The sequence below is a fragment of the Chionomys nivalis genome, chromosome 4 (assembly GCF_950005125.1).
Source record: "Chionomys nivalis chromosome 4, mChiNiv1.1, whole genome shotgun sequence".
In the NCBI taxonomy this organism is placed as follows: Eukaryota; Metazoa; Chordata; class Mammalia; order Rodentia; family Cricetidae; genus Chionomys; species Chionomys nivalis.
Genome location: NC_080089.1, coordinates 26,620,440 through 26,639,621, shown reverse-complemented (window position 1 = coordinate 26,639,621; position 19,182 = coordinate 26,620,440). Strand labels below are relative to the sequence as shown.

The 19,182-nt window shown below is 42.7% G+C and overlaps 1 protein-coding gene across 3 annotated transcripts in view; it reads right to left on the bottom strand.

Annotated features, from left to right (window-relative positions):
• Positions 1-19,182, bottom strand: part of Ncapd3 (non-SMC condensin II complex subunit D3) — an 81,355-nt gene that overhangs the window by 27,192 nt on the left and 34,981 nt on the right. For all 3 annotated transcript variants that reach the window (XM_057766388.1, XM_057766389.1, XM_057766390.1), the window contains 8 exons: positions 19,027-19,161; positions 17,501-17,721; positions 7,771-7,962; positions 7,358-7,455; positions 7,140-7,255; positions 2,832-2,939; positions 1,462-1,576; positions 1,272-1,376 (listed from right to left, as the gene is read on the bottom strand). In XM_057766388.1, coding sequence (XP_057622371.1) covers positions 1,272-1,376; positions 1,462-1,576; positions 2,832-2,939; positions 7,140-7,255; positions 7,358-7,455; positions 7,771-7,962; positions 17,501-17,721; positions 19,027-19,161 — 1,090 coding nt within the window. The remainder of the gene's footprint in view (positions 1-1,271; positions 1,377-1,461; positions 1,577-2,831; positions 2,940-7,139; positions 7,256-7,357; positions 7,456-7,770; positions 7,963-17,500; positions 17,722-19,026; positions 19,162-19,182) is intronic.

Below are 19,182 nucleotides of genomic sequence, written 5' to 3'. Positions count from 1 at the left end.
TGAGCTATTTGAGCTGATGGAGAAATGAGCTTGCAGCTCATCTGTCAGTTCTGGAAAACGTTAAATAAGCCATCTTGCTATATAAACTGGACTTCAAACTTTCCCCTCCTGAGACCCAGTGTAGTACCTAGAGCACAGTTCTTTGTGTGTGTGCACACATGTATATCCATAAGTCCCAGGGGAGGCCAGAAGACAGCCTTGAGTGTTCTCAGGCACCATCTTTCTTTCCCTCGAGATGGGGCTTCTCACTGGCCTGGAGTTTGCCAAAGAGGCTAGGCAGGTGGCCAGGGAGCACCAGGGATCTGCTGGTCTCTGAATGCTCAGGACTGGGATTAGGGGCATGGACCAGGGGATTCGGCTTTCTTAATTATTTTTTATTCTAATGTATTTTAGGTCAATGGGTATTTTGCCTGCATGTATGTCACTCGTGTGTCTGGTGCCTGCAGAGGCCAAAAGAGGGTATCAGATCTCCTAGAACTGGAGTTACTAGCAGTTGTGAGCTGTGGGTACTGAGAATTGAACCTGGGTCCTCTAGAAAAGTGCTCATAAGTACTGAGCCAACTCTCCAGCCCCTGGCCTTTTTAAAATGTGGTTTCTGGGGATCACAATCAGGCCCTTGTGTTTATGAGCACTTTATAAACTGAGCCATCTCCTCAGCCCCTGAAATACACTTCTTGATAGATTTCACAAGCTAGGCTGTGATTAATAAAAAACAAAACAAAGCAAAACAAAAGCTCTATAAAAACAGGAAGAGGTATAATAGTAATTAATTACCATAATCCTACAAAAAACTCCGTGTGTATTATAATGGTTTACATGTAAAATGTCCCACTTAGGTCGTGTGATTCAACACTTGGTTCCCAGCTGATGACGCTGTTTTTGTGAGGTTAGGTTAGAGGCTGGAGGCATAGGTCAGTGCGGGAGGGATTTTGAGGATGCTATCTCAGCCTGGCTTCTGAGGAACCTCACTTCCTGTCTTCTGCCTTGAAATGACCAGCCAGTGCTACCTTGCTTTCACTCTGTAAGATGCACGCACTAGAGTTCCCCTCTGTCAGCTATTTCATCACAGCAATGAGCGACAGTCTCCAGGGCTCTCACTGAGTGCTCTGTTATATCTGCAGTGCGGGTCCCTCACACCAGAACTAACTCTTAAGGTCATAAAAGCTAGCGTAGGCGCAGCCTCAACAGGGCATAGCACACTACTGTGGTTAAGGTGATTTGAGACAAAAGCTACACAGACTACGGTCACATTTCCACCATGGCACCCTTACCTAAAGTGATGACGGCATGTGCTCTAATCACGGAAGGCATAGCAGAGCTGACCTGGAAAGGCAGCTGACCGGCTAGGGCATCTATGGTCCCTTGAGATGATGGTACTGTGGGGAAGGAAGAGGAAACGGATTATTATTGAGACAGTTGACTCAGGACAGAATGGTGCAGGGGTGACTTCAAAGGCCTTACAGTGATCCACATGAGAAGAAGAAGCCAGAATAGACTGGATTAGAAGGAAGATTCGCTTCTCCACTATAGCTGGACATAACTGGCCTATATCTCCTATGGTAAAGATACATTTCACCTGCAAAAAGAATTAATATTGCAGTAAAAGCAAGGCAAAAAGAACATAAACTCTAGCTAAGCAACATGTGAAACGAGCATTATTTTGTTTCACAAATTACAAAAAGATCACTACTTTTTCAGAAAATATACATGACTATTAATAAAATTTGGTTGCTACTTCATAAAATTCATTCCAAATTAGAATGACCATATCATTTTATCATCTAAATCTAGATATTTCTGTGAATAATTGGAACTTCTATTAATAATTATGTTGTGATAGAAGGTATCATCCCATCATATTAACATATACAGCAAGTGTTTAAAGAATACAAAGATACCATGTAAAAGCTATGGGTTTCGTAATAATTTTGCCAAGTAGTCTATAGTTAGTGGGTAATTCTTTCTTTCTTTCTTTCTTTCTTTCTTTCTTTCTTTCTTTCTTTCTTTCTTTCTTTCTTTCTTTCTCTTTTGTTTTTTTGTTTTTTGAGACTTGAGTTTCTCTGTGTAATAGCCTTGGCTGTTCTGGAACTAGCTTTGTAGACCAGGCTGACCTCAAATTCAGAGATCCACCTGTCTCTGCTTCCTGAGTGTTGGGATTAAAGGCATGAAGCACCATGTTTGGTGTGGGTATTTATTTGTTCCTACAATAGCCTGGTGAATACCAGCTGTTTAATTTTCCTAGAAGTGAAATCCAGACCGACAGTGTACATAAACAGTCTGGGAGTCTAGCTCAGTGGTAGAAATCACTGGCCTAGCATGTTCAAGGTCCTGTGTTTGATCCCTAGCACTTCAAACTAAATTTGTTTTTGGATGGGTGGTCAAATCTCCCCTTTTATTTTGCATATTACCAAAGCTCAGCTCTATTCCCACAGGGCTATGTTCTAAAGTTTAAATAGCCCAGAAGACATGTAAGAATTATTTTAAAAGTCAAAAGTCCAAACAGGCGCTGGAGATATGTCAGCAGTTAAGCGCACTTGCTGCTCTTGCAGAGGACCTGAGTTTGGTCCCTAGCAGCTCACAAATGCCTGTGACTCCAGCTCCATCTAATAATGTCTTCTGGTTTCCACAGTGTCTGCATGTACATGCATGTACCTTCCTCCTCCAAGCACACATACACAAACATATAAATAATGCAAAAAACAAACAAAAAAAACCCCCAAAAAGTAAGCTATAAAAGGCTTTTCCCCAACAATAACAACTGAAACTCACACTCCACAATCATCTTTGAAGAAACCCTGCTGTAGGAAGACTAAGAAAAAGCAGCTGCTTACCACCAGGTCTTCATTCATGTGCCCTGCCCCATCTTCCTTCAGAAGGACGTCAGAGAGGTGGTGCTCGCAGGTGGAGAGCACATCCCTGCACACCTGCTTCAGCAGTTCCTGCACAAGTCACAGGTTAGCTGTGAGGGGCTCACGTGGCTCAGATGACTCCCCAAGCCCAGTTCTCAAGACCTCCAGGCTCTTGGAAAGCATGGAAGACCCCAGTCACCACACCCACGACTTTCACCTTTCCTTTCCCATTGCTTGTCCCACACCACAGCAACGCTTGCAGCAACTTGGTCATGGGAATCGGCTAGGGCAAATGTTGAAAGAGTATTGTGTCTATCATCTTTCCTTTTACATTTGCTCTAGAAGAGCAAAAGGCAGACATAAAATCTGGTTCTCACATCTATAAACCACCTTTAACAGCAGTGCCTTCTGACAGTAGAGGAAAAATGGCAATTCTACCACACACAGGTAGAGAAGTAACTATTACAGCTAGTGCTTCACTTTTAATAGACATAAAATAAGGACTGATGTTAGGTATGGTAATCCTAGCACTTGGGAGCAGGAGGTGGGAAGATCCTGAGTCCCAGTTTGGTGTAGGCAAATGGAGAGCTCCAGGCCAGTGTGGCTACACAGCTAGACTCTCCAGATCAGGGATCTGGAGAGATGGCTAAGCACTTAAAGAGTGCTTGATCCAGAATCATGAGGTCTTGACTTCAGATTTCAGCACATAGCAAACCAGGCATCCCTACAAAATGCCTGACCCAAAGTGGGCAGAGACAAGAGGATCGTTGGGGTTTGCTGGTCTCCAGCCTAGCTGAAGGTTAAGGTCAAAGTTCAAAGGAAAGATCCTGCCCGAAAATGAATAGGTATGCAGGGATAGAAGAAGACACCCAACATCCTCTTCTGGTCCAAGATATAGACAGACAGACAGACAGACAGACAGACACACACACACACACACACACACACACACACAGCAGTTGTTACTCTTCTGTAATATTTTAGGTACAGGTTTTTAGTGTTTCTTATTGATTAAAGAAAGTTCCAGGGGGTCACTGCCACTCAAAACATATAACCACATTTCCGTGCCTAAGAGCATTCTCAAAACCCCAAATTCTAGCACTTCATTGGCTATTCCAAAATACTTAGGTGTAACTGTTTCCACAGAAGTGAACATTAGGACACATCCTTCTATCTTAGGGAAACTGTATTGCAATGACATTACCTATCACATGTATGTCAAGTGCGTTCAAAGACTATCTTAGGAATCACCCAGTGCACGTGTACTAGAACAATGTGGTGTCACATCAGTACTTGCCAAATAGTAGAAAATCACAAACACAAAAAATATAATCTGACTTAGTCTAGCAATTTTCAAAACTACGGTGTTTATTATTCTTTCTCTGTGTAGCCCTAGATGTCCCTGAACTCAGAGATCCACCTTCCTTTGTCTCCTGAGTGCTGGGATTAAAGATGTGCACCACCACTGCATCACACCTATGACTCTTAATAGATTAGACAACCTAACCATCACTTGTTGGCCAAGAGAGAGCCTGAAATCAAGAGGCCTTAGTCCCTAGGAAGAGAGAACAGCTGACTTGTATAAACAGCCTAAGACAAGGACCTGGCTGAGCTGAAGTAACTACTCAGAACCACAGAGCCTGGGAAAACTGTCACTGCCAAACAATTCGGAGATCCTTGCTACACAACACCTAATGTCCAGTTTTGGCACAACTTCTTGTGAGCACCTTCAGAAGGTTTTCAGCTGACTGAAATTTGCTTCTTTATAACTTCCAAACACTTGTATACTATGCATCTGAGTATACCAAACAAATTTAATTGTTTCATGTTAAAGTCTTCACATATCTGAATTTTGCTAGGCAGCTTGTCTCACATAGCTTCTTACATGCTACACAATTTGTTTCACAAACCCCTCATCTAAATGTCTTCATATAAAGTCCATTTGTCAAGCTGTTTCTGAAATGGTGTCTCTGAAACTGAGTTATAGAAAATGGCTAGGACCTTAAGTTTAGCTAGGACAAAAGGGAGGACATGACCAATGCCCTCTTATTCTAGACACTTTCCCCACTGATACAGTCCAAGTTCTCATCAAGAGTTTAATGACATCCACAGAAGTTCTACTCTTACCAAGCTTACAGATACCAAACATGTTCAAGATCGCCATCTAAGTGTACAGCACTGCTGAGAGGGGCACTGACTGTCTACTCTGATCGTTTCTTGTTCTCAATAAAATACAGAGCACTTATTTACAGAGGACAAGGACAAGTGTATTTATAGTGACTCAAGTACCCTAGCAGGCCAGAAAAAACTCGAGGTTTATTCTACTGCTGACTGCCACGAGAGATGCTGGCCAAAAAAAAAAGGCCGTTTTCCTACTGAAGGGAGCAGGAAAAAGCACTTTGACCTGAGTACTGTCATTTTGACTTCAGACTCTATTTTACCTATTAGATGAAGCACAGTTGAAGCTCCCAAGCCCAAGAAAAGCTGAGAACTTTCCAATGGCTCACCCACCTCCTCCTTAGACAACAGAGGCAGCCTGTTATGTTCCTTAGTTCTTTAAAACATATACTGCTCCTAACAACAAAGAACAAATGAATTTGGTTGGCTGGGCTGAAAAGCTCCCATTTTGTGTCAGCTGACAATGATGGAACACACAAGGAAAGTTCCTAATATTTGATTCTTGCTTGGTGAAAACTGTAAGTGTAACTCGGCAGCAAATACTTGTGATTTTTGTTCATATGAACCCTGCTTCTGCCCCTGCTGCGGAGCTGTCCTGAGAAATGAGGCTCTCGAGCCCTTGTCCTGCAGCCCCATCGGTCAGTGATTTGCTTATGGGGTGATTTATTAAAATCTTTGGAACCAGTAAGTGTTGTCTCTCTCCTTCCTGGACTGGGTGTAACACTACCACAATTCAAGTTTTCTTGTAGCTGTTTGTTTCTAAATCAAGGACGATGCTTTTGTATTCTCCCAGGCTCTAATAACAATGTAACTAAACAGTCTGATGACCTTGGACATTCACAAGAAGAGCCCACAGCAGAGATGACTTTTTCTAGCATGCCGGGAAGCTAGAAACTGACCTTCCCTCCAATCCCAGTTCTGCCATCAGCAGGGTGTGTGCCACTGATCCTTAAAACCTGCCACCAATTTTCCCGGGATTTTACACCAAACAACATAGCACCAGCTATACCATGTTTTCTTACTGTGCAAATCTGATGGCCTCCATGGGTACCCTAACACACATCACACTCACTCAAGGACACACACACACATATAGGTAAACGAAAAATTAAAAAACTAAAAAGAGTATACTTCAAGAAGACAATAATAAAACGATTTATTAGAAGTATTGATATGGGGGACTGGAAAGATGGTTCAGTGGTTGGCAGTACTGGCTACTTTTCCAGAGGATCTGGGGTTCGATTCCCAACACCCATATGACAGCTTGTAACTGTCTGTGGCTCCTGTTCTGGGAAACCTGACACCCTCATACAGACATACATGCAGGCAAAACACCAATGTACATAAAATAAAAAAAAGAAATACTGATACGGCCGGTGAGATGACTCAGTTGTGAGATGGCGCGGTAGGTAAAGACCCCCGCTGCCAAGCCTGGCATTCACCTGGTGGAAGGACAGAACTGACTCGTGAGGTGTCTTCTGACCTCCACACATTTGCTATCATAGTTACAGTAAATACATAAAACTCAAAAACAATCCTGATATGAGAATTTTCCAGCAGTTGTTAAAGTAATTGCCTTACATAAAGTATTCATTTAGATTTTTGACTATTCATATAAAATTACTAGAATTAATAAAATATTTATAAAAAATTACCAGTTGGCTAGGCAACTTTGGAGACACAATACCAGCAGGAAACCCTTGAGTGACATAATAGCACAGGCATTCCAAAGGAATATGATACAGCAAAGGATCAAACACCATCTGCTGTGCGTGGAACTCTACAATTAGGTAAAAGACAATGCCGCAGATGCTCTTGGGATATTCAGGCTAGCACTTACTAAAAGATAGCCTTGCAGAATTGTCACCACGGAGATAAATATCACTCAGGAGGCACACACGACTAAAAGACACTTGCTTGTGGAACCAATGGCTATCTAAGAGAGCGTATCTTCAGCCGTCAACCCTTAAAGACAGCAGCAGGACATACGGTGCTGAATGGTGGCAAAAGCTACCTCCCATGCTCTCTATTCACAGACAACACTTCTCAGACTTCAGACAGAGCAGCACGTTCGAGCCAGAGATGGAAGCACAGGAGGGTGTGTGGCCATACCTGCTCTTCCAGCACTGTTTTTGCAGACGCTCGGCAGAGCCCTTGCAAAGTGTCAACAGACGAACTGATGAGCTCTAGAGACCACTGAAATCCATTCAGCTTGCCTTTGATAATACCTAAAAAATGAAAAACCTGAAATTTAACTGCTTACAAAATACACAGAACTACATACATAAAAAGCTGCAGCAAGGTCTCAAGACAGTCTCCATTAGACTCACCAGCTATTTTGTCCCGGGTGCTCCTGGGAAGGTGCTTTGCAATATGCCCAATGACACATAGCATGTAACCTAAGGTGTTTGGATTTGGAGACTGTTCACTAGAGAAAAGGAGAAGGTGCCAAATTAAATAGCTGCTGCCAAAACCACCACTACCACCCCAGCCCCCACTTATTCTGGATTATTGATATTAAAAGTAAAGTTGTTAAATGGCTTAACTGTTAAGTCTGGAAACATTAAGGTATTTAATGAACTCTGACAAAGATAAACTGCTTAAATGTGATTCTTATTTTTTCAACTTGTTCTTAAGCCAGAATTTAAAGCAATAGCTATTATAGCAGGCCATTTCCTGAAGACATGAGCTTTGCTTCCAGCCAATCGGTGTCTGCTAGTGACTACTTTATAAGCATGCAAACCTGCTGAGTTTCTCCCATGACTCCATTATTTTGGTGTAGTCCAGCTTGGGTGATGAGCAAGTGATCTTGGAGAGCAGCATCCATGCTGGTGCTGAGTGCTCGGTGTCAGTGTGGGATATCACACTGTTTATAAAAGTGGATGAGAATTTATCTTTCTTGGACCAAATACGAAAAGCCTTATTTAAATAGCGGCTAGAAAAAAAGAGAGAGAGAAGGAAAAGGAGAAATGTAACTATAAATACAGAAAAGTGTTCCGACCAAGCTCTCACTGGAAGGGACCAACTTCTGCAGTTCCAGGATTTCTCTGGCACATAAAACATCCCCTCAGTGAGTCCAGCCTTTTGCATATCTGATATCAAATAAGGTGTCTTAATTTTCCCTTCAGAATAAGTTGTCCTTATCTCCCCCTCACAAAATACTATTTACAACAAAGGAGAAAATTGCAAAATCATTCCCTCCAAAATTTCCACACAAATAGCTTACTATAACAGGCAAGTCCATGTTGATAGGAACAAAACAAGAATAGATACACTGTTCTTTATTTAATGTGATACTGGAGAGAAAGGATATCATAGCATTTCAACATTAGGCATAGCAAATGAGCTAGAACTTGCTATACCTTAGTAAAACATGAACAAAATTTAAAACGCTTCCAATGTACAAGAATCCATGTTACTATTTTTGTGTGTTATGTGGTAGGTTCATGTTCTTGAGGTCGGTGCTGAGTGTCCTTCTCAATCACTCTTCGCCTTATCACTGAACCTGGAACTCACTGCTCAACTACACAAGATGGCCAGCAAACCTCAAGGATTCTCTCGGCTGCCTTTCCAGTGCTGGCATTGTGGCCATGTGCCACCACACTCATTTTTTTTTTTTTTAAAAATGGAGAATGGGTCCTGGGAATCCAAAATGCAGGTCTCCAAACTGATGCTTTCCCTGCACAGTGCCCTTCACTCTTGTTTTAAATCACTCTTATTCCCTTTCCATAGCATGGAAGGAGATGCTATGACCCATGAGACAATGCCACAGTACACATTTGAAAGAAGACAAAAACATGGCTCCCGGAGCTGGAGGGGTGACATGTGCAAGATGCTGGATCTGATCTCCCGCCAAAATAAAGGATGAAGGGAAAGGATGGAGGGAGGGAACCAGGAAGAGAAGAAATAATAACAAAATGCGATTATGCCTTCCTTTGTGCTCTTGTAACACACTTCCCACAAAAACTGACTTTGCTCTGTGAAATTTCCACCAGGTTAAGAGCAACCTAAAGAGAGTGAGGTGTCAAGTCCTGCAACTTTTGAGCACTGAGAGCAGGGCATTGAAAATAAAGTACTCAAAATGTTTGTTAACTGAACTCACTAGACCTCCTCTTCTATGTCCTTCTACTCTCCACACCAACACTTGTTAAGCAGCTGAGACGCCTCCTTCCTCCAACTCCATTACCTCCACCTTATTCTATCCTTGTTACCTATGACTTAAGTCACTTTTACACAGGTGGTGTGGGAGGTCCTTCTGTCTATGTGTTGCTTTATTCCTTTTAAAGGAACTGCTTTGGTCCTATAGCAGAGATATAGGAGAACAGAGCTAAGCAGGGAAAACTAAATGGAATGCTGGGAAGAAGAAGGCGGAGTCAGAGAGATGCTATGGAGCTGCAGCCTGAGTCAGACATGCCGAAACTTTGCTGGTAAGCCACTGCCATATGGCGATACACAGATTAATAGAAATGGGTTAAATTAATGTAAGAGTTAGCCAATAAAAAACTAGAGCTAATGGGCCAAGCAGTGATTTAATTAATAAAGTTTCTGTGTGGTTACTTCAGGTCTAAACTTGCCAGGTAGCTGGGAACCCCCAACACACAGGTCTGTGTTTTCAACCTATAGCTTGATCCCCATGGTCTTCAAATATAAATCTATTCTCTGTAGGTCCTAAAATGTAAATGCCTATCTTCTCCCTCTATATGAGTTCATCAGCAACTTCCTCCTTGCTATTCTGCTTTTAATGTAAGGCCAAGGTTCTTGGCATGCTGTATTATATAGTTCCCATTTACTTTGTGTACCAGGCCCCTACAGTCACACCAGCCATCAGTGCACTGAGGTGCTAGTGCAGTACACACAACCTCATGCACCCAGGGCCGTTTTCTCCCCTGGCCGTGCTTCTGCTCCTTGCTAGCTTTCAAGAGCCAGGTTGGGGAGCCGGAGAGACGGTCCCATGGCGAATAACCCATATGGCTCTTGCAGAGGAACAGAGTTTGAATCCCAGCAGCCAGGTTGAGTGGCTTACTGCCAACTGTGACTCCAGCTTGCCCCCTGCTGGCTTCTGTAGACACCTGTACTCAAGTGCACATACCCTAGAAAGATATACAGATACACATACAATTTAAAAAAAGTAAATCTTAAGTATAAAGTCAATTCAAAGGTCAGGTATCTTAAAAAGCACTTGTTCTCTGTTAACTAAAGATCTTAACATAAATCTTGTATATTACTGTTTATAAAACTCTTGATTCCATCAACCTTACTGTTCTTAGTAGTGCTTTCTGGGGGTATGTATGTATGTATGTATGAGCATGGGTGTGATGTCTGTGGGTGATGTGCCCAGAGCACGTGTAAGCACATACATATGTGTGGACGTCAGAGGTGACTTCCTCCAACACTATCCACCTGATTTGTTTTGATTTATATGTTAAGAATGCATATGTTTGTGTGTGTACTTGTGGGTATGTGTATATGTAGGCCACAGGTCTATGTCAGGAGTCTTCTTCCATTTCATTTATTTAAAACAGGGTCGCTTACTAAGGCTGGAGTTTATCAATTTGGTTGTAGTACTATCTGGCCAGCAAGCTGGTCTTCTCCTGTCTCTGCCTCTCTCAGAGCTGGGATTACCAAGCCTAGCCTTCTATATGTGTGCTGTGGATCCAAACTCAAGGCCAGAATCCTGACTCTGGCTATCATGCTTACTTAGCAAGCACTTTACCACTGAGCCATCTCTCCAGCTTCCTCCACCTTTCCTGCACTGAACCTGGAGTTCACTGAGCACCCAGGCTTCCTAGCCAACGAGCTCCAGGGCTCCAGCTACATCTCCTCACTGTCCCCAACACCGCATTAACAGTTATCTGCTGCTATGAGGGCTGGGGATTCACACTTACATTGTCATATTTGTGTTGACAGTCACACCACTCGGCCAGTCATCTCCCAGGCCCTCTAATAATACTTTTTGCTTTTCAGACTGATTCTCCAGATCAGTGGCTCTCTTATATTTTCAGTGCAAGACTTCTTCAAATTTACTTACCCACTTACTCATGTATATGCATTTTTAGTGGGCCTTGTGTGTACTAGGGAAGTACTCCTACCACTGAGCTACACCCTATGCAGAGATCCTTTAAATCTTTTAAAATTAGTCATCATCCCCAAAGAACTTCTGTGTATGTAGGATGGATGGAGAGGCGCGCGTGCATCGCAAAACACACATACACACCACCACCACCACGTTAGGAATTTAAATGTTTACTAGTTAAAAATTAATAATACGTTGGACCTGGACCTGGTAGTACAAATTTGTAATGTTAGTTACTCAGAAGGATGAGACAGGAGGATTGCAGATTCAATGACATCCTGGGCTAGAGAATCAGGTGAAGGCCAGCTTGGGCAATTTAGCAAGATGCTATCTCAAGATAAAAAGCAAATAAGAAAGGCTGAGGACACAGCTAAGTGGCAAAGCACTTGCCTAGCATACATAAAGTCATTTAGGATACTTCAATCCCTATTGCTGAAAATAAAAACCAAAAGCAACAAATTACTAGAACCACCAAACCCATTTATATCAGTATAAGTAATAGTATTCTTTCCACAAACAGCTCTTCCCAAACAAAGTAAATGGGGCGAGTCACTGCTGCATCCTTTGTAAACCTCATGAGTCTGGCTCAAATACAAATGGGGTTCTTGTATCTGCTTCTGTGTGCAATCTGTTCCAGTATCGTCATATTGCTTCTGGAACTTCAACCCTATAATTATGAAAGAATAAAAGTGAAAATGCCAAGAAACCTCTTTATGTCGTGAATAAAAGCCCTACCACTGCCCTAGCCCTTGTCTTCACAGCAGCTCCACATGACCGCACACTTTAGGCCTCCTTTCTACACTCCTCCTCACTTTGGGGTAACCCCGATGGCTGCTTTATTAGGGGAAGAGGGAAGAGAAAGCCCCAGCACTCACTTATCTCCCCCTCCTTTATAAAGTGCAGTCCTTCCTGTAACCTTCTGCAGGCTTCTTCACTAAATATCCCTCATCTTTCACTCACCCTCAGTAGTCATCTGCCTTTAACCTCTGACCTCTACATAAACCTAGATTCAGATAGGTTTGCTCTACCTGAGCATGAGAACAATACTTAGAGGATGCTGTGAAGCTAAAGAAGCATAAGGTAAGTCTCAATTTCAGACATAAACACGCCCACAGACTTAGGAAATGCAGCAACTCAGGCCAGTTGTGATGGCTACTCTTGGTTATCAATTTGACTACACCTAGAGTTAACTCAAACCCAAATGGCTGGGCACCTGAGGGACTGAATCATCTGAAGTGGGGAGACCCCCTTCCAATCCTTATCTTTGAGGCGAGGTGGGAAGGCCCACCGTTAATGTGGGCCACACCCTCTGCTGGCTGCCCACATAAAGGCCATGGAAGGAGGATGACTGCTCTCTTTGACTTCTGCTCTAACTTTCGCCAGCAAGCCCGTTTCGTTCAATGGAATCAGAGTCTACTTTTTCGGGATCCTAGCATATACTGAGGACCAGCTGAGACATCCATTATTCTGGCTAGTATTATGTAATTTGATATAGGTTAGAGTTATCTGAAAGAGGAAAGTGCAATCGAAAAAAAAAAAGCCTCTAAAACAGCCAGCTGTCAGGCACTTTCTTAATTAGTGATTAATGCGGGAGGTGCCCAGCCCATTGTGGGTGGTGCTATCCTTGGGCTGGTGGTCCTGGGGTTTAAAAGAAAGCAGGCTGAGCAAGCCAAAGGGAGCAAGCCAGTTAGCAGCACCCTTCCATGGCTTCTGCATCAGTTCCTGCCACTTGTCCTGCTTGAGTCCCCGCCCTCACTGCTTTTGATGATAGACTGTCATCTTCGAGTTACTTTTGGCCAAGGCGTTTCATCACAGCAGTAGTAACCCTAACAATTCAGCCTCGTGGATGGAATAACTACTGGATTTTTGGACCTTCCATTGGTAGACAACCATTGCTGGACTAGCTGGACCACAACCTATTAGTTATTTTAATAAATTACCTCTGTGTGTGTACTGTGTGTATTAGTATTCAGAGGCATATGTACCGGCTTGCTCTTAGGATTCTGACAGGATGTCCTCAACTGCAGTCACTAAGAGCAACTCCCATGCACATTTGCTACATTTCCTTTTAAAATGTGGGTCTGCCCACATCCTGTCTCTTTCTCTACTGCCATTCTTTTTTTTTTTTTTTTTTTGGTTTTTTTCGAGACAGGGTTTCTCTGTGGTTTTGGAGCTGTCCCAGCTCTTGTAGACCAGGCTGGTCTCGAACTCACAGAGATCCGCCTGCCTCTGCCTCCCGAGTGCTGGGATTAAAGGTGTGCGCCACCACCGCCCGGCTTTCTACTGCCATTCTTGTCCCCAGGGACCAGTCTCTGCATCCCTCTGTCCCCTTCTCTTTCCTCTTCCAATAAGCCTCCTATGTGAGCCTTGTTGCATGGTGTGACTTCTCTTCGTGGTGTCATTTTTAAAATTACAACAGTGTGTGTGTGTATACCTACATATACTACATATATATTCTCTAAGTCTTTTACTCTAGAGAACCCTAATACATCGGGGGACAATACAAGGAAGACAGCCAGAGATAAGTAAAGGAAAATATAAGGACAAATCAAACAAGGTGGAGTGGGCTAAAAGAACATTTCATAGAGAGAACCTCCTGCCCGCAGAGGTACCTATATGCAGGACCGATTGTGTGGGGAGCAGACTGGGATTGTCAAGACCCAGAATGCACATGGTGGAAAACATAAAGAGACAAAGATGAAACAAGCGTCAAGGGATACAATAAGAGGACATTTTCTGATGCTTTCTCAAAAGGTCCAGCACGTAGAAACGTCAGTGGGTGGACTGCAAGCAGACCAGACAGAAGAGACCCTGCTTGGGTGGGCTGGGATGCCAGAGAGGAAGGGAGGACACAGCTTTGGGATAAAAAAACAACAAGCGTTCCTTTTGCTTGAAATATACATTGCTGGGTTGTCTTCTAAGCAGGTTTTGACAATTTATGCACTCCCCAAGCATACAAAACTGTCACTTTCTCAAATTCTCAGGAACACTTGGTTACAGTAGGTTCTGTCAAGCCTCACATTCTAACCAACTGAAATATGTGTTATTTTTAACTCTGTTGACTGTTAGAGAAGTTTAACATCAGATTCAATATCTCTTGTCTACTGTTCATCTCCACTTCAACTTTTGTGAATTGCTTTTCACCTCATCTGTTTTCTGTTAGGAGTCCTGGATAAGAATCATCAGTAAATACAGGTGGACCATCCCTCGTCTGGGTTACAGTTTTCAATCTGTCCTTTGTATGTTTTTTATGGTGTCATCTTAGTCTGGCTTCTGAGTTGCTATAGCAACACCTGGGGATGTGTAATTGAAGAACAGACTCTGTTTTCACAGTTCTGCAAGCTCAGAAGTCTAAGGTTAAGGCTGCAGGTTTCATGTACGCTGAGGGCGTTCTCTGCTCCAAGGTAGCCTTACATGCTGCATCCTCCGTCTAAGGGTGCTCGCACAGCACAATCACACAAAGATGGAGCAAGATAGCCCAGTCCTGAAAGAAGCACAGCCCTGGCTGCCCAGTCCTTCTTACAGGACCCCACCTCATGATACTCATATATGTCAGTTCATCTCAATGTGAGCTTTAAAAGGGAAACATGCAGCCACAGCAGCTGCTGGCAATCATTTTAACACAGAATCACCCTGCCACGATGATGCAACTCCTTAGGCTCAGGTTGAAAAGAAGATGCAATGGTTTCCCTTTAGAAGTGAGTAAAAGGCTGATCTGTGCCCCTCTAAAATCTCTATCTTCAAGGCCCAACACCTGTAATCTCAGAAAGTGACTGCATTTGGAGACAGTGCCTATAAAAGGACTGATAAAAATCAGGAGGCCACTAGCACACACCTTAATCAAATGTGACAGGTGTCTTTATAAGATGAGACTGGACCCTTACAGATTCCAGAAAAGACTCTGGGAGCACAGGAAGACAGGGCTGTCTGCAGGCCAAGGAGAGGCCTAGGAGAAAACAGAGCTGGGACTCACCAGTCTCCAGAACCGTTAGAAGTAAATGCCCACTGTTTAGGCCACCCGGAATGTGCTGTGCTGCACACTACACCTAGCAAACACAAGAGACCACCTCCACTAAAACTTTACATTTAACATTTCTGGAAAACAAACAAACAAACAAACAACAAACAAACAAACAAACAGACACCTGGGACTGTACTTCCCCACCCCTGCTTTTAAGGGTTTCAATTGCTGTGATGAAACACCATGACCAAAAAGCAATGGGGGAGGAAAGGGTTTATTTGGTTTACACTTCAGCATTGCTGTTCATCATCAAAGGAAATCGGGACAGGAACTGAAACAGGGCAGGAACCTGGAGTCAAGCAGAGGCCAGGAAGGGGTTTATTGTCTTGCTCAGTCCTCTATTAGAACCCAGGACGATCACCACCAACATAGAGAAAGCACCACGCAAAATAGGCTGGACCCTCCCCTATCAATCACTAATTAAGGCAATGCCTTACAGCTGGATCTCATGGAGACATTTTCTCAATTAAGGTTTCCTTTCAGATAACTCTAGTTTGTGTCCAGCTGACTAAAGCTGTTGGCACAGTAGTAATATATTCTCTCACTGTGGTGACACCTATTTAATGTGTCTAGGCTGGGTGGCTGGTGGGGAGGCTGAAGGCTGAGTCTGAGCAATAGCAGCCTCCTTTCTGGCAGTTATTTTTATTCATGTTGAAATCAGATAGCTGTGTGTTTAAAAACATTAAGAAATGGGACTGAAATGAAGCTATAAATACTTATAACCACAAGTATTTGTACTTGAAAAGCAGGCATTTAAAGGGTACTTATGTCCTATCAAGCTTTAGAGACTGCATATCACAGGATGTTTAGGGGGGTATCATGTTGATATACATTATAATAGGAAAACATGAAATACCAACGAGCTCAATGTTTAGTTAAAAAGTAACTAAATTTAAGAAAAGTCATCTTGAGAAGGAGTCTATTGTTTCAAATCGAGCAACCCTGGACACCTAAGACTAGGGGATAACTATCTAGAATCACCTATGAGGGAATTAGACTAAGGTTAACATCTGAGAATGTCTGTGAGGAACCATCTAGATTGCATTCACTGACTGTCATTAAGTGGGGACAGAGTTCTGCACAGACCTCTGCTGTTCTCTGCTACTTTACTGTGGACACAATGTGAGCAGCCCCCTCAAGCTCCTGCTGCCGTGACTTCGCCATCTTGGCAGGCCATAACATGGGATAGGAAGCCGAGATAAACCCTTTCCTCCTAAAGCCACGGTTGTCCGGGTATTTTATCACAGCAACAGAAGAAACTAAGGCCGAAACAAGAGTGAGCAAAAGCGTAGGTGGGACCGAGAAAGCACTGACCACATGAATGAATTTTTAGCGGTAAAGTTTTAATAGCAAAGGGATGAAGATATCAAGTAACCCATTATCTGCTCTTGAAAATGAGGAAACTCAGGTCCAGAAAGAAGTTCTCTGCAAAGGCTATAGGGCAGAAGTTTAAGGCAATCAGTTACTTTCTGTTGCATAACTACATGGAAAAGTCTGTCTCTTGTGTGACAAGGAGATGTAAAGAAAAGAAAAAAGCAGCCCTATCATTTAAATACAAACCGATCATAAGATCACTGTAGTCAAGGTACCACCACAGATCCTAACTCCTTGGTATAATGTTCACCACCCTCAATGTTATCAAACAGAAACAAAAGCACAGAGCTATTTAAACCACTAGCTCATTAAAACGTATAAGGTTTAGCTTTTAAGAATGAAAATGAAGGCTGGGTGTGGAAGACATTAATCTCAGTACTTGGGAGTCTGAGGACAGTCTGGTCTATAGAGGGAGTTACAGAACCTGTTTCGAAAAAAACCAGAAAACAAAACCAAACAAAAAACAAGAAAAGCTGTAGCCTCCTAACAGCAGGCAGTAGGATGTTGATGCTCCAGTGCCACCCTGTGTTCTGCACTGCAGAGTCTGTCTGAAACTGGAAAGGAGTCGGGAGGGAGCACAGTGGTCCAGGCACCACCAAAACACTCACCACAGAAGTGCTGAGATCTGACGATGAGCAAGAAAAAAGGGTTTTCACATACATACACTAAGAATCTGGACGACTGATCTTTAGATGTCAATGGAAAAATTATTATTAAAACACCATATGAGGACCAGAAAGATAACTCAGGTGGTTAACAGGACTTGCCACACAATGGCTCAAAAAGCATACACAACTCTATAGTTTCTAGTTCCAGGGAATCCAATGCCACCTCTGGCTCCTCAAGTACTGACCGTCTGTCTCTCTGTCTCTCTCTGTCTCTCCCTCCCTCCCCACTCTCTCACACACACCTTTTATACACATAAAATAAACTCTTTAAAACACAGTACAACAAAGAGCAGCACATGGCCTTCTACGAGAAACTGAAGTGATACAGTTAACGTACCTGAGGCCCTGGCTTTCTGTAGTAAGGAGAGCAAGTAGTGCCCAAGCAAGCACTTGGCTTCTGTCCTCACTGTGAAATTTCTTGTGATGCTTAAGATTCTGCAACAGGAGCTGGTCCAGGCATTCCAAGGCCTTTTCTTGCACCGTGCTTTCACAGTCCATCACCACTGGGATGACTCCCATCAACCAGGCTTTCTGGACTGGCACACAGGTAGGCTGGGCCTAAGGTTGAAAACATTGTAGCAGAAGATCTAAAGCAGGTCTAGGTACAAGCCAATGAAGTTGCAAACAACATTTCAGCAGACACACTAAATATAATCACATCTACAGGGGTAGGGCATTCTTTGTGTCCTCAAAGTCCTGTGTATAATACTTGACACTATACCCAAGCAAACAAATAAGTAATTGTACTTAACTGCAAATAAAACATAAAGAAAAAAAATCAACATTCAGATATCCTGAGAATCTGTAACTTCCCCCTTATGATAAATCAATACATATTAAATTTAAACTAATAAATTAAAGCCATTATTTTATTATTAATGATCAATATTATTTTGATTATTCAGGAAAAACAAATATTTACTCCAAGGACAATGTGCTGGCAGAAAAAGCCAAAATATGTACTGCTGGGGATGGAAAGCTGGCTCCGCAGTTAGCTGCACTTGTTGCTCTTCTAGAGGACCCGAGCTGGATTTCCAGCAGCAGGCCAGGCAGCTCACAACTCTGTGCCTGCTCAGTTCTCCATGGGCACTACATGCCCATACTCACATGGATGCACACATGTAAAAACAAATCCTAAAAGTATGTGTTCTTTAATGCCTTCTCTGATGATAAAAATAATAATCCTTTAAAAATTCTTCAATAGTCAATTGAGAGAAATAAATTATATATCATATTAATGAATATGCTCTTCTGGTAATATCTACATATCTTTTTTCTCTCCCTGACACAGGGTTTCTCTGTGTAGCCCTGGCTGTTCTGGAACTTGCTCTGTAGACCAGGCTGGTCTCGAACTCAGATTAGCATGCCTGATAATCCAAACAGAGAAAATCATCTGCCAAAGACACTTGTTATTCCCCAGTGGTTGGTATTTAGTACTCAGGTGGACACAGCTGAATTTCTAAATTGTTTATTTAACATTTAGCAACAGGTAATTATTATGTAGAGTTACTTCTGCCCACTTTTGTTGTTGGCAACTAAACTCAGGCACATTATATATACAAAGTACATGCTCTAGCCCTAAGGCTCCAACTCCAAATAGCTCTCTCTCATCATCTATCTCTCTATCACCATCTATCTCTCTATCTCTATCTATCTATCTATCTATCTATCTATCTATCTATCTATCTATCTATCTATCTATCAATCATCAGGATATACTTTAGACAAAGATGTTCTCGACTTCACAGTACTCCTCCTGCCTTTTTTATGAATGTTAATTGTAAGTGTGAACCATTAAAGCCAGCTCACAGTTGCTTTTGATGCAAAGCACTAAGCATTTATACTCAGCATGACACTTCTCACCATAACAAGTTCTGTAAGGGACTGTAAGGCCTGCTTCCGCACAGATAAGGCGGGGTCTCGACAATGCTCTTGCAGGATGAACAGGTCCTCCTCCATGAGCGAGATGTCACAGTGTTTCAGAATATTCACTAACACCTGGAAGGTACAACATGAGTG